This window comes from Macaca nemestrina, chromosome 3, assembly GCF_043159975.1.
Source record: "Macaca nemestrina isolate mMacNem1 chromosome 3, mMacNem.hap1, whole genome shotgun sequence".
NCBI classification, from domain to species: Eukaryota; Metazoa; Chordata; class Mammalia; order Primates; family Cercopithecidae; genus Macaca; species Macaca nemestrina.
The window spans coordinates 24,287,983-24,306,239 of NC_092127.1; the positions used below are offsets into that span (position 1 = coordinate 24,287,983).

At 38.1% G+C, this 18,257-nt stretch overlaps 1 protein-coding gene across 1 annotated transcript in view; it reads right to left on the reverse strand.

The window, feature by feature from the left end:
- Nucleotides 1–18,056, reverse strand: part of LOC105466723 (carboxypeptidase E) — a 121,251-nt gene extending 103,195 nt beyond the window's left edge. Inside the window, exon 1 of the mRNA XM_071092856.1 lies at nt 17,474–18,056. Coding sequence (XP_070948957.1) covers nt 17,474–17,780 — 307 coding nt within the window. The 5' untranslated portion in view covers nt 17,781–18,056. The remainder of the gene's footprint in view (nt 1–17,473) is intronic.
- Between the last annotated feature and the right edge of the window lie 201 nt (nt 18,057–18,257).

Here is an 18,257-nt window from a genome sequence, read left to right on the forward strand (position 1 = left end):
TGAGTAGCTGGGACTACCAGAGCATACCACCACACCTGGCTAATATTTTGTAATTTTTTTTTTCTTTTTTCTTTCTTTTTTTCGTGGAGACAGGGTTTCACCATGTTGCTCAGGCTGGTCTCAAGTGAGTCTGAGTGGTCTCAAACTCCCCAGCTCAAGTGATTGTCCTGCCTCAGCCTCCCAAAGTGCTGGGATTACAGGTGTGAGCCACCACACCCAGCCTTCTTCTTTAATCTTAAATATTATATTTCTGTCTATTTTATTATTTTTAATAATCTCCTTTTTTTTTTTTTTTTTTTTTAGACAGAGTGTGGCTCTGTTGCTCAGGCTGGAGTTCAGTGGCACAATCTCATCTCACTGCAGCCTCCACCTCCCGGGTTCAAGCGATTCTCCTGCCTCAGCCTCCAGAGTAGCTGGGATTACAGGTGCCCAGCATCACACCCTGCTAATTTTTGTATTTTAGTAGAGATGGGGTTTCACCATGTTAGCCAGGTTGGTCTCAGACTCCAGGTCTTGAGGTCCTGGTCTCAAGTGATCTGCCTGCCTTGGCCTTCCAAAATGCTGGGATTACAGGTGTGAGCCACCATGACCAGCCTATCTTAACTTCTTACCTGATATTTCCAACATTTGATGGCTCACTTCTTTAGATCTATCTCAAAGTCAAGTTGTGGGAGTTACACAGAGACAGAGAGAGCATGGAGGGTCATACCAACAGTCGTCACAGCGCCCAGTAAATTCCCTAGCCCTAGTTAAAGATGACTCCAGGAACGAATTCAGGAATATGATATAACACATCTCCCAGGGACCACAGACCTCATTGTGCGAAGAGCAAATCTGATTATCTAAAAAGTACTTTTAAACGGAAACTTTGCTATATTTTAGATTTCAAAACACACATACCTTTTTTCCTTTAGAGGAGGGAGAAAAAAAAAAGAGGGTAAAGCAAATGAAACTTCTTTAGGGCAACTCCTTTTTGTGACAGAAAAACAGTTGCAGTGGTCTTAGAATAACTGATTGGATGAAAGGCAATCTAGTTTTTGTTTACTTAAGAGAAGGGAGAACTCCTCTTAATATCAGAATTAGCCCAGTCCATACAGGTGAGATTAGGTTCTCAAACCTTTCATGACAAGTGTTTTGGGGGGTTTTTTGTAATTCTACTTCTGAAATGCTTTGGGCGTCTACATGTTATGCGTGTGCCCAGTGAGCATTCTCTGAGGGTTAAGAATCATTTCCCAACTATCCTGTACAATTCTCTACATGTGCATTATCATGTAATACCTTTGAACTACACATAATGCACGGAATTTATGATTTCAAGTTCGATCCCGTGCGATTTAATTTCTAAGCAGATTACATATTTAACAGAAAGCAAGAAAGAAGATGAAATGTGGTTCACAATTTTTTCATCATAATCCATTTATATAAGATAATTTGGAAAAGAATCTTTAAGTCATTTTTATTAGTCTGTCAAAGAAATGGCTGCTAATAAAACTGCCCAATCAAATCATTACCAATACTGTACACTGACCCTTGGCATAGGTAGAAGTTTCTTTCCATCCTTTCTTCCTAATCTCTTACTTAACCAGGCTCTGGAATTCCACTCTCATTAACACCCAAAGGTTAGCTCTATGCACAGGTCAAATGTCAAATGGAGAATTAAAGCAATTGTCTGAATAATTCAGACTTAATACTTTCATCAGAAATATTATTATAATCAAAATAAATTTCACCCCAAATTAACCATGAAATTATCTCCAGTCTTTTCATTGCATTATTAGCCCATTTCCTGCTCATATGAGAACACACCCTTTCACACAAACATCAGCCAGAAGACTCTGGAATATTTTGCTTGCTAATATCCTGACTATAAATTACCGTCAGAATTCATCAACTAATCATTTTGGTAGAGTTTCTCATAGGACAAAAATCAAAACAAAAAAATGTCATTCACACATATATCATATGTTCTTAAATTCAGTAATGCATACCACTCTTTTCTGTCCAATCATTTAAGGAGGCTCTTCATTCCAGATACAGTTCCTTTATATATTTCTTCTTTTTAATAAAGGCTGTTCATTAAATACGCAATACATTATCAATGACTCTTATTTTAATATGTTTCATAAAACTTTCACAAATATGGAAATAAAGTCCTTTGAGAAATTGTGTGATGATTGTGGGTTTGGAAAACATTCTCAACAAATATGTGATCCCCTTCAGCACAAATAACATTTTTCACATTAAAAAAAATTTTTAATAGGGGCAGAGTCTTGCTATTTTGCCCAGGCTGGTCTCAAACTACTGGGCCCAAGCAATCCTGCCCTCTCAATCACATTAAAATTTAATGCAGACACATGAACAGATCAACACGAGTGTGATTTTTTTTAGAAGGAAACCTCACCCAGTTTTAGTTATTTATATTATTCAGCCTCAACATCCAGCGACACAACACATGATTCATTCTGCGTGGTGCACATAACCGAGGGTTGCCCTTGCACACCACAGCACCCTTCCCAGAGGCCCACTCCCAATTACCATATTCTCTTAGGACCAGGATTCCTAAATGTCAGTCATGTGGGAGATGCCAGCCTTAAATTCAAAAAATTACTTGAATCTATTCGCAGAAGCACTGTGGTATAGTAGGTATCTGATCTTTGCTAATAAGTTTTCATAATTGTATTGTAACTTATATGGAACTGTCCTTCCTTGGGCCATCTTGGATTTTACCACTCCCTAACTCAAAGCGAGATTAAGCACTTCATCCCATCTCCCAAAGTAATTTACTCCACGAATCATTATGGAGCACTGTAGATCTGCTGATGTCCCCATCCATTATTTCTGTTTCCCCAAAGTTTCTCTTGAGCCACCAGCCCTTAAGTCTTTCCCTTCTCTCTCTCTGACTGTCTACACACCCTCTGAATATGTCCCTCTCCTTCTTATCCAGTTTAGGTCCTCAGCCTTCCTGAAGGCCCAGCCCTCCAAAAAGTTTATCAGAGCAGTCTTCCAACAAAAGCTTGTTTCTTCCTAGAGAGTGGATTCTACTGCCAAGAAAAATAACATTTTCTGTATGTACTTACAGTGTGCTGGAATGATTTATTCAATGCTTTCCTGATTTTTTGCCACCCTAGGCCCTGTTCATCCACCTCCGGCACACCCATACCCATTTACAGCACACAGGTCAAGAAGCTCTGCTCTAAGGATTTGAAAACATACTGATAAGTTACATTCCAGTAACGCCCTCACAGACTTCAGTTCACATAAACAGCTCATGACCCTCCATGTCCAATAAGAAATAGTTATGTTTATTTCTCCATCTGTGGACATTGCTATGGGAAATGCTTTAAGAAGAGTGTCCAACTGTGTATCAGAAAATGAGTTCCAAGCCTCCTGGGCTTCAGAACCTTGGGCAGGTTGTTTAATCTCTCTCTGAAGCTCAACTTAATCATCTATAAAATGAGAGTGCTCCTTCTAGCTAGGAAAAAACTATAATTGTAATGTTTCACAATTCTATGGAACACTAATGAAGATTGGGTTTAACATCAGGAGTAATTCAAAATAAATTTACCCTAATCAAAAACCTATAATTGGAAAAATTAGTTAAATACTAAATATTTCTGCAAAGTGAATTTCTCTCCCAAAAGCATCTGACAAACTGCATGATCATTATTCAAGTGTTAGACAAATGCAGCTGGATGAATGCTCTAAAACAGCTGCCAAAGCATGGAGAAAATCTATGGGCTGAATTCTCCTTCAATAACTCAGACGGCATTGCTTTTTTTGTTCTTGTTCTTATTTTTGTGGGTTTTTACAAAACATAGTTTTTGAATTACAGAGTCAAAACAGAATACTAATTGAGCTATACTTAATTGCTGGAAATTAGCCTAAAAAGATCAAAATTATATAGCATCTTTATACTCCATGGCTTACTAGAGAGTGCTCAATAATAGCTACCTAGGGAGGAAAAGTATCAGTAATCAATTGTTGCTAAGTTCAGTATAATCTAGTATATGCTTAATATACTTCTACTTATATACTATATAACTGTATTATATGTTTGTTTATATATATTATTTATATACGTGATATATTATAACAGACTATATATGTGCCAGATAATTATGTTCCATTAACATGTAAAATTTTCATCTAGAGAAAATTTTCAATTTAGAGAATGCAATTTTGGGGGTGTTGTCCTTTGAGGCTGATTTCCCTCATTAAGACATTAAAACTATTTGGGATAGAGCTTATACTAGGATAAGCTCCATTGAATTATATATAAATATAAAATATTTATAATATTTCATTATCTATTTATAATATCATTATAATAGTATAATATTTATACTGTAGTAATGGAATAATGGAATATAAATATGATATATAAGTATAAGCTCCATTATAATATATACATATGTAATATATTATAATATATACATATATTGTAAATATACATCTGTATATATTGTAAATATATAATTTTGTATTGTAAATATATGATATATTACATATTTTATATAATATATAATATATTGTATATATATTTACTATATATTATACATTATATTATATATACATACTATCATATGTAAATATATAAATATATATTATATACTTATATATACACTATATAGTATATATATACTAATAAATATATATACTATTATATTAGTATATATATACTATATAGTGTATATATAATTAGCATATATACTAGTATATGGAATAATGGTATATACACTTAGTATATATACTATATTTATTAGTATATTAGTATATGCTATATCCCAAATAGTTTTACCATCTTGATGAGGGAAATCAGCCCCAAAGGAGAGCACCCCCAAAACTGCATTCTCTAAACAAACCTGCATTCTCTAAACAAAACTGCATTCTCTAAACAAAAATTTTCTGTAGATGAAAATTTCACATGTTAATGGAACATAATTATCTGGCACAATGTATCTTGAATGCTTATATGTCACCACATTCAGAACAATGAAGAAAAAGACACAAGAAGTGTGAACGATTTACTAGCTTAAAATAAAGTCCTCTCTTTGTCTTTCCATATCTTATGCATCTTTTAAGTCCTGCTCAAATCCCCACCTCCTTCTGAAAGCCCTCCATTACAGACCACTCTCTTATAACTCCCTGAAGAATTAGAGTCAATACCTTCGTACCAAGTACTTGGTAAAATGCTGTTGTTTCTTGCTCCCTTTTGAAATATCTCTTCAATTTGCAGAATATCACTCATATAGGAGGCACTTAGTTATTACTGTTAAATAAGTACAGCTGTGCTACAAATATAATAACACATAAAGAAATGAAAGATGCAGTATTTCGTTTACAGCGCTCTACTACTCAGAGTTTGATTTCCAAATGTGACCTGCTTTGAAAGCATTTCTACCTGGAATTTCCAAATGCCTGGTGAATGAATGTCTTTATTTTTTCTCGGTGACCTGTCCAATTAGGATGATTTATACTGCAAGTTGTTAGTAGGGCCTTTTTGATAATAAAGCATTCTTCCTACCTTGGTCTGAGGGGCTGAGAACATTATGGAAAATGTAACGTATTCCACAAATGAGAGCCTTCTTGGCCTTTTGGAAATGTTGGCAGAGGTATGAATGTTTTCCTTATACTACTGTCTTTATGGAGTCCATGAATGCATTACCTTTGTCCAGTGAATTTTTGAAAAAATATTAACAAGTCTCAATCTTCTGTACGTTCATTTAAGAAACGCATTCTCATTGATTCACTTTCCCCATACACAGAGGCCACAGAATTATAGTATCCGATGAATGCAGCTTCAATGTTAAAACAGTAACAGCAACAAGAATAAGAATTTTAAAACTTTTCAGGAAAAATACCTCGTACTGAATTGATGTCCCTGAAAATTAGGTGTAATTTTTTAAGATACAGTTTGTGCACATTGAAATAGACTCAAAGGAAAAGGGAAAATGTTTGTTAAAATAGCATAAGGTGCCCTCACTCCCATCTATCCAGTAATCTGAATCTCCTGTTTTAAAAAAGCATACTCAGAAGTCTAGAAACAATAGAAAAGGATCTCAAAAATATTAAAAATATCACATAGTTCATGTTTTTCACTGCTGGAGAGAAATCTAGAGTTGTCCTCAACACACAACCTAACAATTTAGACACACGAGTAAAATGAATATACTCTTTTAATGAAGTTTCTCATGTTCACTCCATAGTTAACTAGTGGAGAGGAAATTAGAAATTGAAATAGTTTTGACAAGTACAGTAAAAATGTGTGTTACTCATACATATGAAAATATAAAAACGCTACTAATCCCAATGCTACACTGACCAGTGGAATACCGAAACTAACCCGTTATGGACATTGGGGAGACCATTCTAAGTATTTAATAACATTCAACGCAGAGCTTATTCTAATTTGAAGAAGGCTAATTTGAGAAAAGCTTATAGAATTCTTCCTATGCATTAACACATAGAAGCATTTTTGTCAGGTATTTTGCACATGTTCAACACCTCTAAAGTTTTCTGCAGCTCAAGCATTTGGAGTCAAGAAATGGCAGCAAAAATTCTTCCAGAGGAGGAAGCCTCCTTATTTTAAGTACTGAGTGTGACCCATTGTATGGAGAAATTAATGTTAAATGCAAGAACAGAATGAGGACCTGCATCTCACTGAGGAGACTGAAGGCAACACAGAACCAGGGCTCAATACAGAAAAAACCAGAACAAGAAATACAACCAGCCTAGGGTGGAACATTAACATAAGACCCAGTTGGTGACAAAACATACATGCCAAGCACTGTGGATACAATAATTAATCTGCCAAAGATAGCCACCTCTCCTCAAGGTCACGGTTCTAAAAGGAAGGCAGAATTATGTATTGATGTAACTATTTGCCTTGCAGGTTGAGAAGCAGGTGTGCTTGCATGCATGTTAATGGTTTGGCAAAGTGTGTATAACTAGATCTGACATGTGTGTCATTCATTCTGAAGTGTTCACTCACTCATCACTTTCAACAACACATTGAGAACCTACTATAGACCTGACAGATGCAGCAGATGGTCCACACTGAAATGTGCAGTCACTATCTTGATTCCAGAAGACAGACAAGTTTGAAAATGTCTCCTTAAGAAAATGAGAAGACATTTCACTTTATAATTTGGCAACTGTGAAAATTAAGCTCTGACATTATAAAATACGTCCTAAATCTAATTGAAATTATAATTTTCACTAGATGTTGGGACTTCTTCATTTATTGTGTTAGTGGCATTTAATAATATTTATTTGCCAAATACTTTTACAGAGTTTAATTTATAAATGGCCATTAAGTCACCTCAACCTTCTAACAGTTTTAGCATGTTTGGCTATGAAATTATTTCTCAAGAACTGTTCTCCAGGGAGAAAGACAACTCCAGCACAAGCAATACTTTAAGCCATGAAGTTGTAACCTATCTCAGAAGGTATCTGGTTAGCATTCTGTTGAAAGCAAAGGCAAAGTCAGCCCAACTGTTTAAAAACCCAGAGAACAACAATAGCCCAAGAAAACTTCCAGAAAAAAAAAATTCTTCAGAAATGATATTTTTACAAGAACCAACCATTCAGATTAAAGAAAAAACTCTCAATTCCTGAAAATAGCTATGAGTAGAAGTAAAAACAAGAAAAACAAGGGCTATTGTATAGATAGGAGTGAAGTCTATAAATACAAATAGTTAAACCAATTTGAAATTTAAAGCAAAGATGACTTCTACATTCACAATTATCTTGCCATCATCAAACCCTAGATAAAACCTATATGTCTAGATAGTATTTTAGTCTATTTAGCTACATAGTATCATTCATTATATATCTATGTAATAGTATTCACATGAGATTTATCTACATATATATTGTTATGGCTTTAGCATTTTCCCAAAACTGAATTTGACTCTTGAGAAAATACATGCAGCAGCTGATTTCTCTTTGTGTGAGCTGTATAAAGGTCTTGTTGATTTTGTGGAGTTAATTCAGTTTCCAAAAGTGCATGAATTTAATTCCCCTGATGCTGGTTATGTTGAAAATCTGGCTTAACATTTACTGAGTTCCCACAATGAATAAGACTGGCTTCCTCTAGTAAACTTAAAGAAAAAAAATCTGTACTGAACAATGTCAAGATCTGAGACAAGTAAAAATGTTTGAGTAGGACTGTTGCACTTTAAAATCAGATGTCCAGCACTGCACCTAAAACATAAAAAGAACAAAAAGTATTGCATTTTGCAAATGTCTTTAACATTTTCAGTAGTTTCTGCTACAGATATTGCCTTTGTATTTGCTACATTAAGAATAGAATAGAGCAGCCTTCAACCCCTGCATCATATGCAGCAGGCATTTTGCAGAATCAAGTAATGTATCCACTGGTTATACAGCATGCAATATAAGCTCGATGTGTGTGAAAGAGTGAATCCAAAGCAAAAAATGAAATAACACATTTCAAGAAATACAATGGCGTTGCCTCAAAGGGTGACCAGCAGGTAAAGTAAAATGGCATGGACATAGTAGGTGTGCATTAAATACTCCCTAAATTACATTAAAATTATTAGTTCTATTTAAAAAGGCCTATATTTTCATCTCGGAAAGTTAATTTCAGTGTGGAATGACACACAGTAATATTTTACAATAGTTATGAAGAAAGGTTATTTTAGAAATTACCACTTGGCTAAAAAAAGAAAAGGAAAAAGGGTATTCAGGACATGGGTCAGGAAGACGACAATACAATCTTTATATTGAAGTTTCACTATGCTAAACTCAAGGCTAAAAGTTGTGATTTGTGCACGTTTTGAGCAGAGTTCTAGAAATAAGCTATTTCTTGGAGAAACATTGCACAATGGTAGTGAATAGCAGCTGCATAGTGAAGGAAAGATTTTATGATTTTAAATACTTTCTCCTATATAGGAAGAGAAATTGGATAGGTCCAATCAGTCAGCATCACTTTGGGATCTGAACATATGAGGAGTTACCTGCATTGAGCAAATAAATGCGATAATTATTGTTCCTTCCAATTACCTTGACATACATAACTACAGCAAGAAATTTGGGGGGGCCAGGAGCAGTGGCTCATGCCTGTAATCCCAGGACTTTGGGAGGCCAGGGTGGGCAGATCACCTGAGGTCGGAAGTTCAAGACCAGCCTGACCAACATGGAGGTTTTTCGTTTTTTGTTTTTTGTTTTGAAAGAGTCTCGCTTGTCACCCAGGCTGGAGTACAGTGGTGTGATCTCAGCTCACCACAACCTCCACCTCTAGGTTCAAGCGATTCTCCTGTCTCAGCCTCCTGAGTAGCTGCGATTACAGGCATGCGCCACCACAGCCGGCTAATTTTTGTATTTTTAGTAGAGACGGGGTTTCACCATATTGGTCAGGCTGGTCTCGAACTCCCGACTTCATGATCCTCCTGCCTTGGCCTCCCAAAGTGCTGGGATTACAGGTGTGAGACACCACGCCCAGCCAGCAAGAGGTTTTTTAGCAACCTGAATTTAAAAGTTATATTCAGGTTTATTTAGAAAATAAACAATTTGCATCCATTTGTAAAATAATCAGCCTTTGTTTGAAATGAAATGTCTTCAAATGAGGGGATTCTTTTTATTATAGAACTATGATGTTTAGCAATGAGGTTGATAGTAAACAGATTTCTGTAGAAAACAAAATATTTACCAGTAGTGGAAAGTTGTTCCATGGTGTATTATCATAAGTAATTCATTTATCTTTAAGAGCCATCTCTTTAATACTCCACATGTGCCACCCTACTCTTCAAAGATTACTCATCTGGGGACAGTTAAAGAAGTGAGTAAATCATTTGAAAATCGTAAAAGACACTAGTAACACGAACAGGCTCTTCTCTTGGGCCGTGTTTTATTAGAAAGAGCTGGCAGTTAGATCACTTACAAAACACCGTACCCTGAATGTTCAAAGAAAGAGAAACCTTCACAGAGCAATGGACTCATGGCAATCCCAGTAATTAATGAAAAGGGAAGAAAAGGGCAAATTTAAATATGTTTCAAATTTAAGTTCATTTGAACCATCACCTAGCTCGGATAAACCTCCTCCTCTTGGCATTTCAGAGTGCACAATTTGAATACCATTTCACGAGTAAAAGGAAAATGAAAACAGGAGATGCCTATCTTCTGTGTTAAAAACAAGCACACAGTTCTTAGTTTGCAACACTCGGGTCTCATGCAGAGTTTTTAAAGGTCAAAATTTTACTAAATCAATGCTTACCAATTATCTTTAAAATGTTTATTTAACACTTAAAAAGCAGTTTAACTTTCTAAAATGTCTGAAGACTCTTCTCTTCCAAAAGGAAGAGAGCCCCTTACTGGTCCAGTTACATGAGACAACAGACACAGCAAGTTCAGCACTGAAACTTGAAAAGACATGTTATTCACGTTGGTGTATTTCTCCATTATGCAAAACTGGATTCAGCACACACAAAAAATAAGCATATGCAAAAGAGAAGTACCATTTCTATCCTTTCTTGTTATCACACTTCTGGCATGCTAATGTGCATGATGTCAACATCGACCAACATGGCTTTGTTTTATGATATGCATTTTTGCCTATTTGAGAAACTTCATTTATTCAAAAATATTCACTGAGTGGCCACTATGTCCCAAGCATAATACTAGACATTTGGGATTAAAATATATATATATAAACAAAATACAATCCCAGAGCACAAGAAGCTACAGGAGCTATAGGAGCTTCTTATAGTCCAGGATTGTATTTTGTCTATATATTTATCCCATGTAGACCAACAATGGAAAATGCCATAATGAGGTAATAATAATTGTTGCCACATATTGAATTAAGAACTTTATATTTACCACCTCATTTAATCATGATGTTATTGTCGTTTCATAGGTGATGAATTTGGGAGGTAGAGAGAAGTTAATGGACTTGCCCAGGGACACGCAGCTAAAAATAAGAAGCCTCGGGATTTGAGCTCAAGTCCCCTGACATCAAAGTCCACGCTGTAATTCTTTACATGACAGCTCTCCAAAGAAAAATGGAAGCATAAAGAAAGAACCCCAGTAGGGGCAAGAGAGTTAGGGAGCCAGGAGAAAGGAGGTTTCAAAGAGCTTTTGCTTCTGCTGAGACTGTAAAAGACTAAGTTAGTCAGGACCTGAGCAGTTTCATCATAAATTCTTTAGGAAAATAAGTCAGATTGCCAATGAAAATGTTGATATTGCCCTAGATTTATTTGGCTACCTAAAGAAACAACCTTAAAGACATACTCAAATACTGTCGCACACTTTGTTCCTATTGAGTGACGCTTGCTTGATTCAAGCTTGCTTGATTATTGTTCATCATCATGTCAAACTGAAGAAAAGCAAGAATGTCCCACATTTTAAAATTGATAAAAGGCAAACAGGCAGGGTGTAGTGGCTCACACCTGTAGTCCCAGCTATTCAGGAGGGTGAGAAGGGACACACCTTGAGCCCTAGAGTTCAAGGCTGCAATGAGCGATGATCGTGCCACTTCACTCTAGCCTGGGTGACACAGCAAGACCCCATCTCAAAAAACAAAAAGCAAACATGTACACAAAAAACCGTGAGAAGAGGGAAAAAGTCCTTCAGGGCTATCAACTAGGCCTGTGCAACAGCATCCTAACAGGAAAGCATGCGGCAGGATTGCTGGAGGCAGATCTCACATGGCAACGCAGCCAAGAGTGCCTACTCCAAATGACCTTAAAGGGCATGGAGCACAGTTTCCAGACCAACTGAAAGTAAGAAAAGAATATTTACAAATTAGCGTTTTTTCTTCATAACTAGATGTAAGCAGCTCCATGAAATGTGTTTCTATATACTACACTACTTTGGCCTCATAGCGATCCTGTGAGTTCTGAGTTCTTAACGTATTCCCATTTCATACACAAGGAAAAGAGGTGAACAAAAGTTAAAAGCATGAAGTTATTTAACAATAAAAGAATTGTGAGGCATTTGTGTAACTTTAATCATTTTCATCAAAATGATTTGTCCTTTTCAGCTCCATAAGACAGGGAGAGAAAAAAGCAAACAAACAAAATTATTTCTCCTCTGCCTCATTGCCTCAGCATCATGCTCTGATTCTAAGCATAACTTAAAAGCCTACTCTACATAAACCACTATACTAGCTGTTTATGGAGGAAAAAAATGGAAAACATATGTTCCCTACCCCTGAAGAGCTCCCTGTATGAGGCCCTCTGCTGAAGAATTGCCAAATGAATCATTTTTTTCTTTGTTCTACATCCAGTCTCATGTGACAAATGAATATTTAACACTATGATAAAGAATGATTATGGGCTAATGCTGTGTTTCTCATGCTAGTGTAACACTAGTTCCAAGATAGGCTGCCTTTTTTATTGTTGCTGTCGTTGTTGTTGTTGTCGTCGTTGTTGTTGTTGTTGTTATTTTGTTTCTGAGATAGGGTCTCGTTCTGTCGCCCAGGCTGGAGTGCAGTGGTATGATCATGGCTAACTGTAACCTCAAACTCCTGGGCTCAATCACCCTCCCAAGCCTCCCAAGTAGCTGGGACTACAGGCAAATGCTACCATGCCCAGCTAATTCTATTTTTTTTGTAGAGACAGGATCTCATGATGTTGCCTAGGCAGAACTCGAACTCCTAGCCTTAAGCATTCCTCCCACCTCAACCAGGTGTGAGCCACCATACCAGGCCTCCTTTTTTTACCAAAAAAAAAAAAAAAAAAAAGAAGAAGCGGGAGAGAAGGAAATCCCATGGTAAAAGGCTGGGAAATCTTATATAGTACGCATCTACCTTGGAGATTTGAAACATACATTAGCCTATTAAGAGCTCTGTTAAGTCTTTCAATAAACAAACTTGCTTATCTTTGTTTACATAATACCTATCAAACCATGCTGAATATATGTTCTATGAAATATACTTTAAGAAAAGCTGGGTTAATGTGTCACCCCTTACAAGAGCTATTTCGTATTTGTTAATATTTAGAAATAGGATTTCACCCTTATGGCAAGCCGGTAAGGGAGTTACTAGCAAATGAGTCATCTGCCACCTCTCAAATCCGTTGTCATAGAGAGCTGCCTCTTTTGTCTGAGCAAAAGCTATCATGTAGGGGCAAGCCCAACTTGCCTTCTCTTCCATTAACCAATCACAAATCAATCAAGAACATCACTTCTGGCAAAAGCTGTGTTGACTCACTCAGATCTAAAAATAACTCTTGACCATGTGTGGTAGGTCTAGATTCTTCTCTAGGACCTAACATGTATCTTCACGAATTTTAAGGTGTTATTTAGTTGTAATCATTTGCCACTAATACATACTAATCTGCTATAAAGAGAGGCCAGACAAATAATAAAAACCCCCACTTCTCTTTTTCAAGTTGTGTGGAAACTTTGCCAGCATTAAACGTTCCATCACAATATTTGGCAAATGCATACTGGCATTTATACACTTTAAATTTTAACAGATTCAGAGAGGAATACGTCCAAAATAATCATTCCAGCCTTTGAGAAAGAAAAATCCTGCTCTAAAGAATGTTTTTGAGATAGCGTTTTAGCTATAAATCAGATTTACTTCCCAAAAGCAATCTTGAACTACATGTAAAAGAAATAGTGTTTTAAGCAAATTAATCTTAACTCATATTTAACTCTGGGTGGAGTGGTCTGGGAACACAGAATCCATTACTTAGACTTAAGTTAACAAAGGTTTCTTTTATGAGTACTGTATTTCGATGATGGATATATATGCCTGGGAAGGCATATGTTTGGGTTTGAATACATGAGTCCTTAAGCATGGAAATAAGAAAAAATTATAAAATATAAGTAAAACGAAAGAAAAAATGGGAAAATGACCATGCCTAGCAGGTATGATATCTAATGGGGACATATCTGAGCACTTAGAATCAGCCCCTAGCCTAGTCTAAGCTCATTCTTCATCCCAGTTCCAAATGGGCCACAAACACTAACTCCCAGTGTAGAGGAAATCCATCTGGGGTCCAGACTTAACAATGTCTGAGGAGATGAGACCAATGACAGGACCATTTGTGATTCTGCTCATTGAAATTGGCTGCTACTCGCAACCCTCTCTCAACAGATTCTTGCAGACCTCAGAAGTGATACAAAATGATGACTGAGATCCAACATTCAGCTGGTCAGCAATCAAGCTGATTCCTAAGATGTCATCACAGAATAGGTTTGGCTATTCCTCGATGACCAATTCAAAACGCAATTTGCTTTGCCATTTGATGAATTCAAATGTTGAACATCTTGCAAAGAGAGCCATTTTCAGAAGATAAGCTCAACTACACCCCCACGTCCTGTATCAAGCATGTATAAAGATCACTTCTTTCTGCTCAGGAAGAGAGTTAATTGTATCAACAAACATTTCTGTCCAAAAACTGCTAGTCTAACTAAGTAAACGTCTAGCTTGCCGATTCCACCACAAGAAAGGGCTTTATGTGCGTATTGTGTTTTACTTCGTTGGAGTTCTTCTGTTATGTTTTATTTTGTTGGAGTTCTTCTGTTACGACAACTAAATTCTTAGAAATCCACTGTTTTTTTTTTTTAATGTTCAGAAAAAGAATCTAGATTAAGAAAACTTATCAACAAATCTGACACCTCTCTTGCTGGAAAATAAAACGAACGTGAGCCACTTCACCTCAAAATTTCAGTCAAGTAAACACACTAGTTAAGTTCAATATTATTTCCTAAAGCTGAATCAGAATGTTATTTCAAGCCAAAAAATAAGGTTCTTAAAAGGTGAAAATAGTTAAGGCAGTTGGCCCTTTTTCAAAAGCAGGGGTCCTAGTGAAGACAGATATCTATACCAGCTATTTTGGAATTTGTCAATGTCAACAAACTGTACAGTTCCTGTCTTTTGTCATCCATTCTTCAATAATCCAGTTTCCCTGACCTGTTGACCCTACTGTCTTTTTCTCCAGTCCTCCTAAAGCCAATCTTGCAGCCTCACATACCTTTATGCTGTTCTCCAACCTCCCAATTCTCTATTCCCCTCAGGGCAAGGGACTATCTTCTGTGTTATCTTCTATGGGCTGTGCAGAGGCACAACTCATAGAGGCCCGGTCCACCTTGAGTACACAGGTGCTCAAAAGAAAAAAAGAACACTGAATGAACCCACTTGTACCTCAGAATAAGTATAATATTCCTTTTTACTTCTTAAAATAGTTTAATCTAAAAGAAACTGAAAGGCCATCTAAGAATGGTGAACATCTTCCTTTATCCGCATTTACCTGAAGTTAATTCACACAAGCACCATCAAACTTGTACACTGATCAGATCTCTACATTTACTAGTTTCCTGAAGATTTCTCATCTATATGACCCTCATAAAAGGTGATCGAGGGGGATATCACCCTTGTAGTTTTGTTAGCGTTGGTTTCTAATAGTTTATTTCTACTTTTAAAAATACAAGGGACATAGACACTTTGTATTCTATTAGTAATACCGTAGACTTAGAGTCTCCTTCATTTAAAAAGGAATGGTAAAGTACATATTGTACAACACTTCCAAGTTTGTCTCTGTGAGAGGAATTCAATCAATGTATTTTGTATGTATGAGGAATAAAACATTTTATTTTAATTCACTGTGTTATGTAGCTATTGATGGATTCATTTTTTCCATACTGCATATTCAGTATTTTTCCATAATGTAGATTATTTCATAATGTGGATTCAAGCCCGCTGTGTGCCAAACATGAGCTGGGTTCTGGAGTCAGGGTCCCCACTTCACAAAGCTTGCAACCTAAAAGAAGGATTTGCAAACCTTGATGAACTATATATTCCAGATACTTAAGCAAAGGAATCATTGTTTTCATTTTCTAAAGCATATCACATTCTAAGAGTAATGCCACTTTAAAATTTTATTTCCAAATTTGAAACACCAAAAAGTTAAACATTAGCTTTCATATAATCTCTCTGAAGTAACAATGCAGAAAACTCTGGGATCAATCTACAAAATAGAGTAACAAAGGGTTTCCATTAAGAAGGCAGCAGGAGAGTCACAAATACTTACATTAGCTTTAACTGTGCCTAGGATGTCTTGGCTTTGATTATTGGATTTAGCTGAAAATCAGTTATCACATTTAAAATTTTTCCCTATCTTCAGCTAACAATATGAAACTAAGTTTCAAAATGTCCAATCCTACATGCTGAATCCTGCCAGATAGAGTAGTTAATATTAAATGTTTTCTAGGATCTGATCTTAGAATTTTGACAGCAAACTTACACAAACCTTTTTTTCTTATATTATTTGAAGGTAAGAAATATTTCCTGAAGATTTATTCTTGATCAACCTATCTACTATACATTTGAAGATCAAAATGTCTACTGATCGCCTATTTTAATCCTTTCTCAGTTTGGTTCTTATGCATCATTATAAAACTACTCTGGCCCTTCAATGAGAATTTTTAGCCTACTTTTCTTGCTTGCTTTGTCATTAAACAAAAATTAAGCATCCCATGCTGATATCATTAGCACAGATTACTTTAGCCATACCTTGATTATCAGAAGACCAGGCCCGAATTATTTCCTAAGCAGAAACATAATGAAAAAAAGTCCCAAGAACATTTTTAAATACCTCTTTATTAATACTAAATGCATCACAATTAACATAAATCAAAACGTGCTTTAACATACTCCTTGGAAAAATGAATACAGATGGTTATTCAGGAACATCAGTTGGAATAAAGACCCCATCACAAACTATTCATCTCAAATGGTTATAGCATAGAAAATGGAATACTCCTTTTCCCTTGGAAAGGCCTTGTGCCGTTTCAAAATCTGAACGTCAGTCAGAAACCACTTTTCACCCTGGTAGGAGGAGGGGGTCCGACGTGTCTGCATACACCACCACCCCAGATTGGCAATATCCCTAAGATTCCCCGAGCATCCACAGCAGCGAGTGTACCTAATACTTATGCACTCACAGGTAGAGATGGGTACACAGAGCCAATAAACTGGTCCTCTGGAAATTAGAGAAAAAAATGAGAAATAACTCGTTCTCCTTGCCTCTAAATCACTGCCTTCTGCACCTTATCTTTCCACTCATGTCAGCACGGAAGACCAACCCTCCTTGCTGGGGACTCGCAATCATTCCTTTGGTTTTTTCACCCAGCAAAGTGAGAACGACCGCTGGGGTTGCGTGCGTCAGGATTTCTTTTTTCCGTATTGCTACCCCCCACCCCCCGCCACCCCAGCCTCCCAAAACCTATACTCACTAGAGGGTGGGCTAAGGTCTGGGAAGATGGGCTTGGGGCTGAGCGGATGGGACGGAAAAGCAGAAATTGGGTCCCTGGCACTGTTAAGTCGGGTTCTTCCCCATTTCCATCCCTCCCTCCACTTCCCACCTTCCACCTTAGATACCTTTTACCAAGAAGCCCCCCTGGGCCCATCCCTCCCTCCTTCCCCCACCACCAGCAGTCCCACCCTCTGCCGCCCGCCCTCCGGGATGCCCCCAAGGCTGTCAGGGGGCAGCACCCTTACCAGGCTCATGGACGCCAGGGTTGTCGGATAGCTCGATGACCAGGAGCTCCCGGCCCTCGAAGCTGCGCCCCACCGTGTAAATCCTGCTGATGGCGGTGCACTGCAGCCACACGGACACGAGCGCCTCGCGCAGCTCGGGGTAGCGGTGGTACTCGAAGGAGATGCCGTCCTCCTGCTGCAGCCGCCGGCGCCGCCTCATGCCGGCCGCGGGAGCCCCGGGCTCCTGGGCTTCGGCGCCCAGGAGCCACCCGCAGGCAGCCAGTGCCCCGCACAGAGCCAGCAGCGCGCGGCCCCCTCGCCCGGCCATCACTGCGCTCCGCCGCCGCCGGCCGTGCCTTCCTACGCGGGCGGCCTCTTTTGTCTGCCCGGACCTGGGCTTAGCCGGCCGGCGCTGCTGGGGGCGGCGGCAAGTTCCGCACCAGCCTCCACTCGCCTCACCTTCCCGGGTTGAATGAGTGTCAGCCCGCGCACTGGAGCCACCCAGAGGAGAGGGGCGAAGCCGCGGCTCCGCGGGCTGCACTACTGGCCGCGGAGCCCAGGGGAGCTGCAGGAGAAACCACTGCGAGGAGGGGGCCGGCGGAGAGCGAGACGGGCCGGCGTGGATTTGGGAGGGCTGCTGGCGTTATTTATTGGCTCGGAACCACGTCAACAGCCAAATGGCGTCCGGGACGACGCAGGTGAAATGACAGCTAAGGTCTGGGGTTCGGGAACGTTACTGTCATTGAGACACCCATGACCCACCCACGTCACTGCGTATGGAAAAAATATTCTTGTATTGTTACTG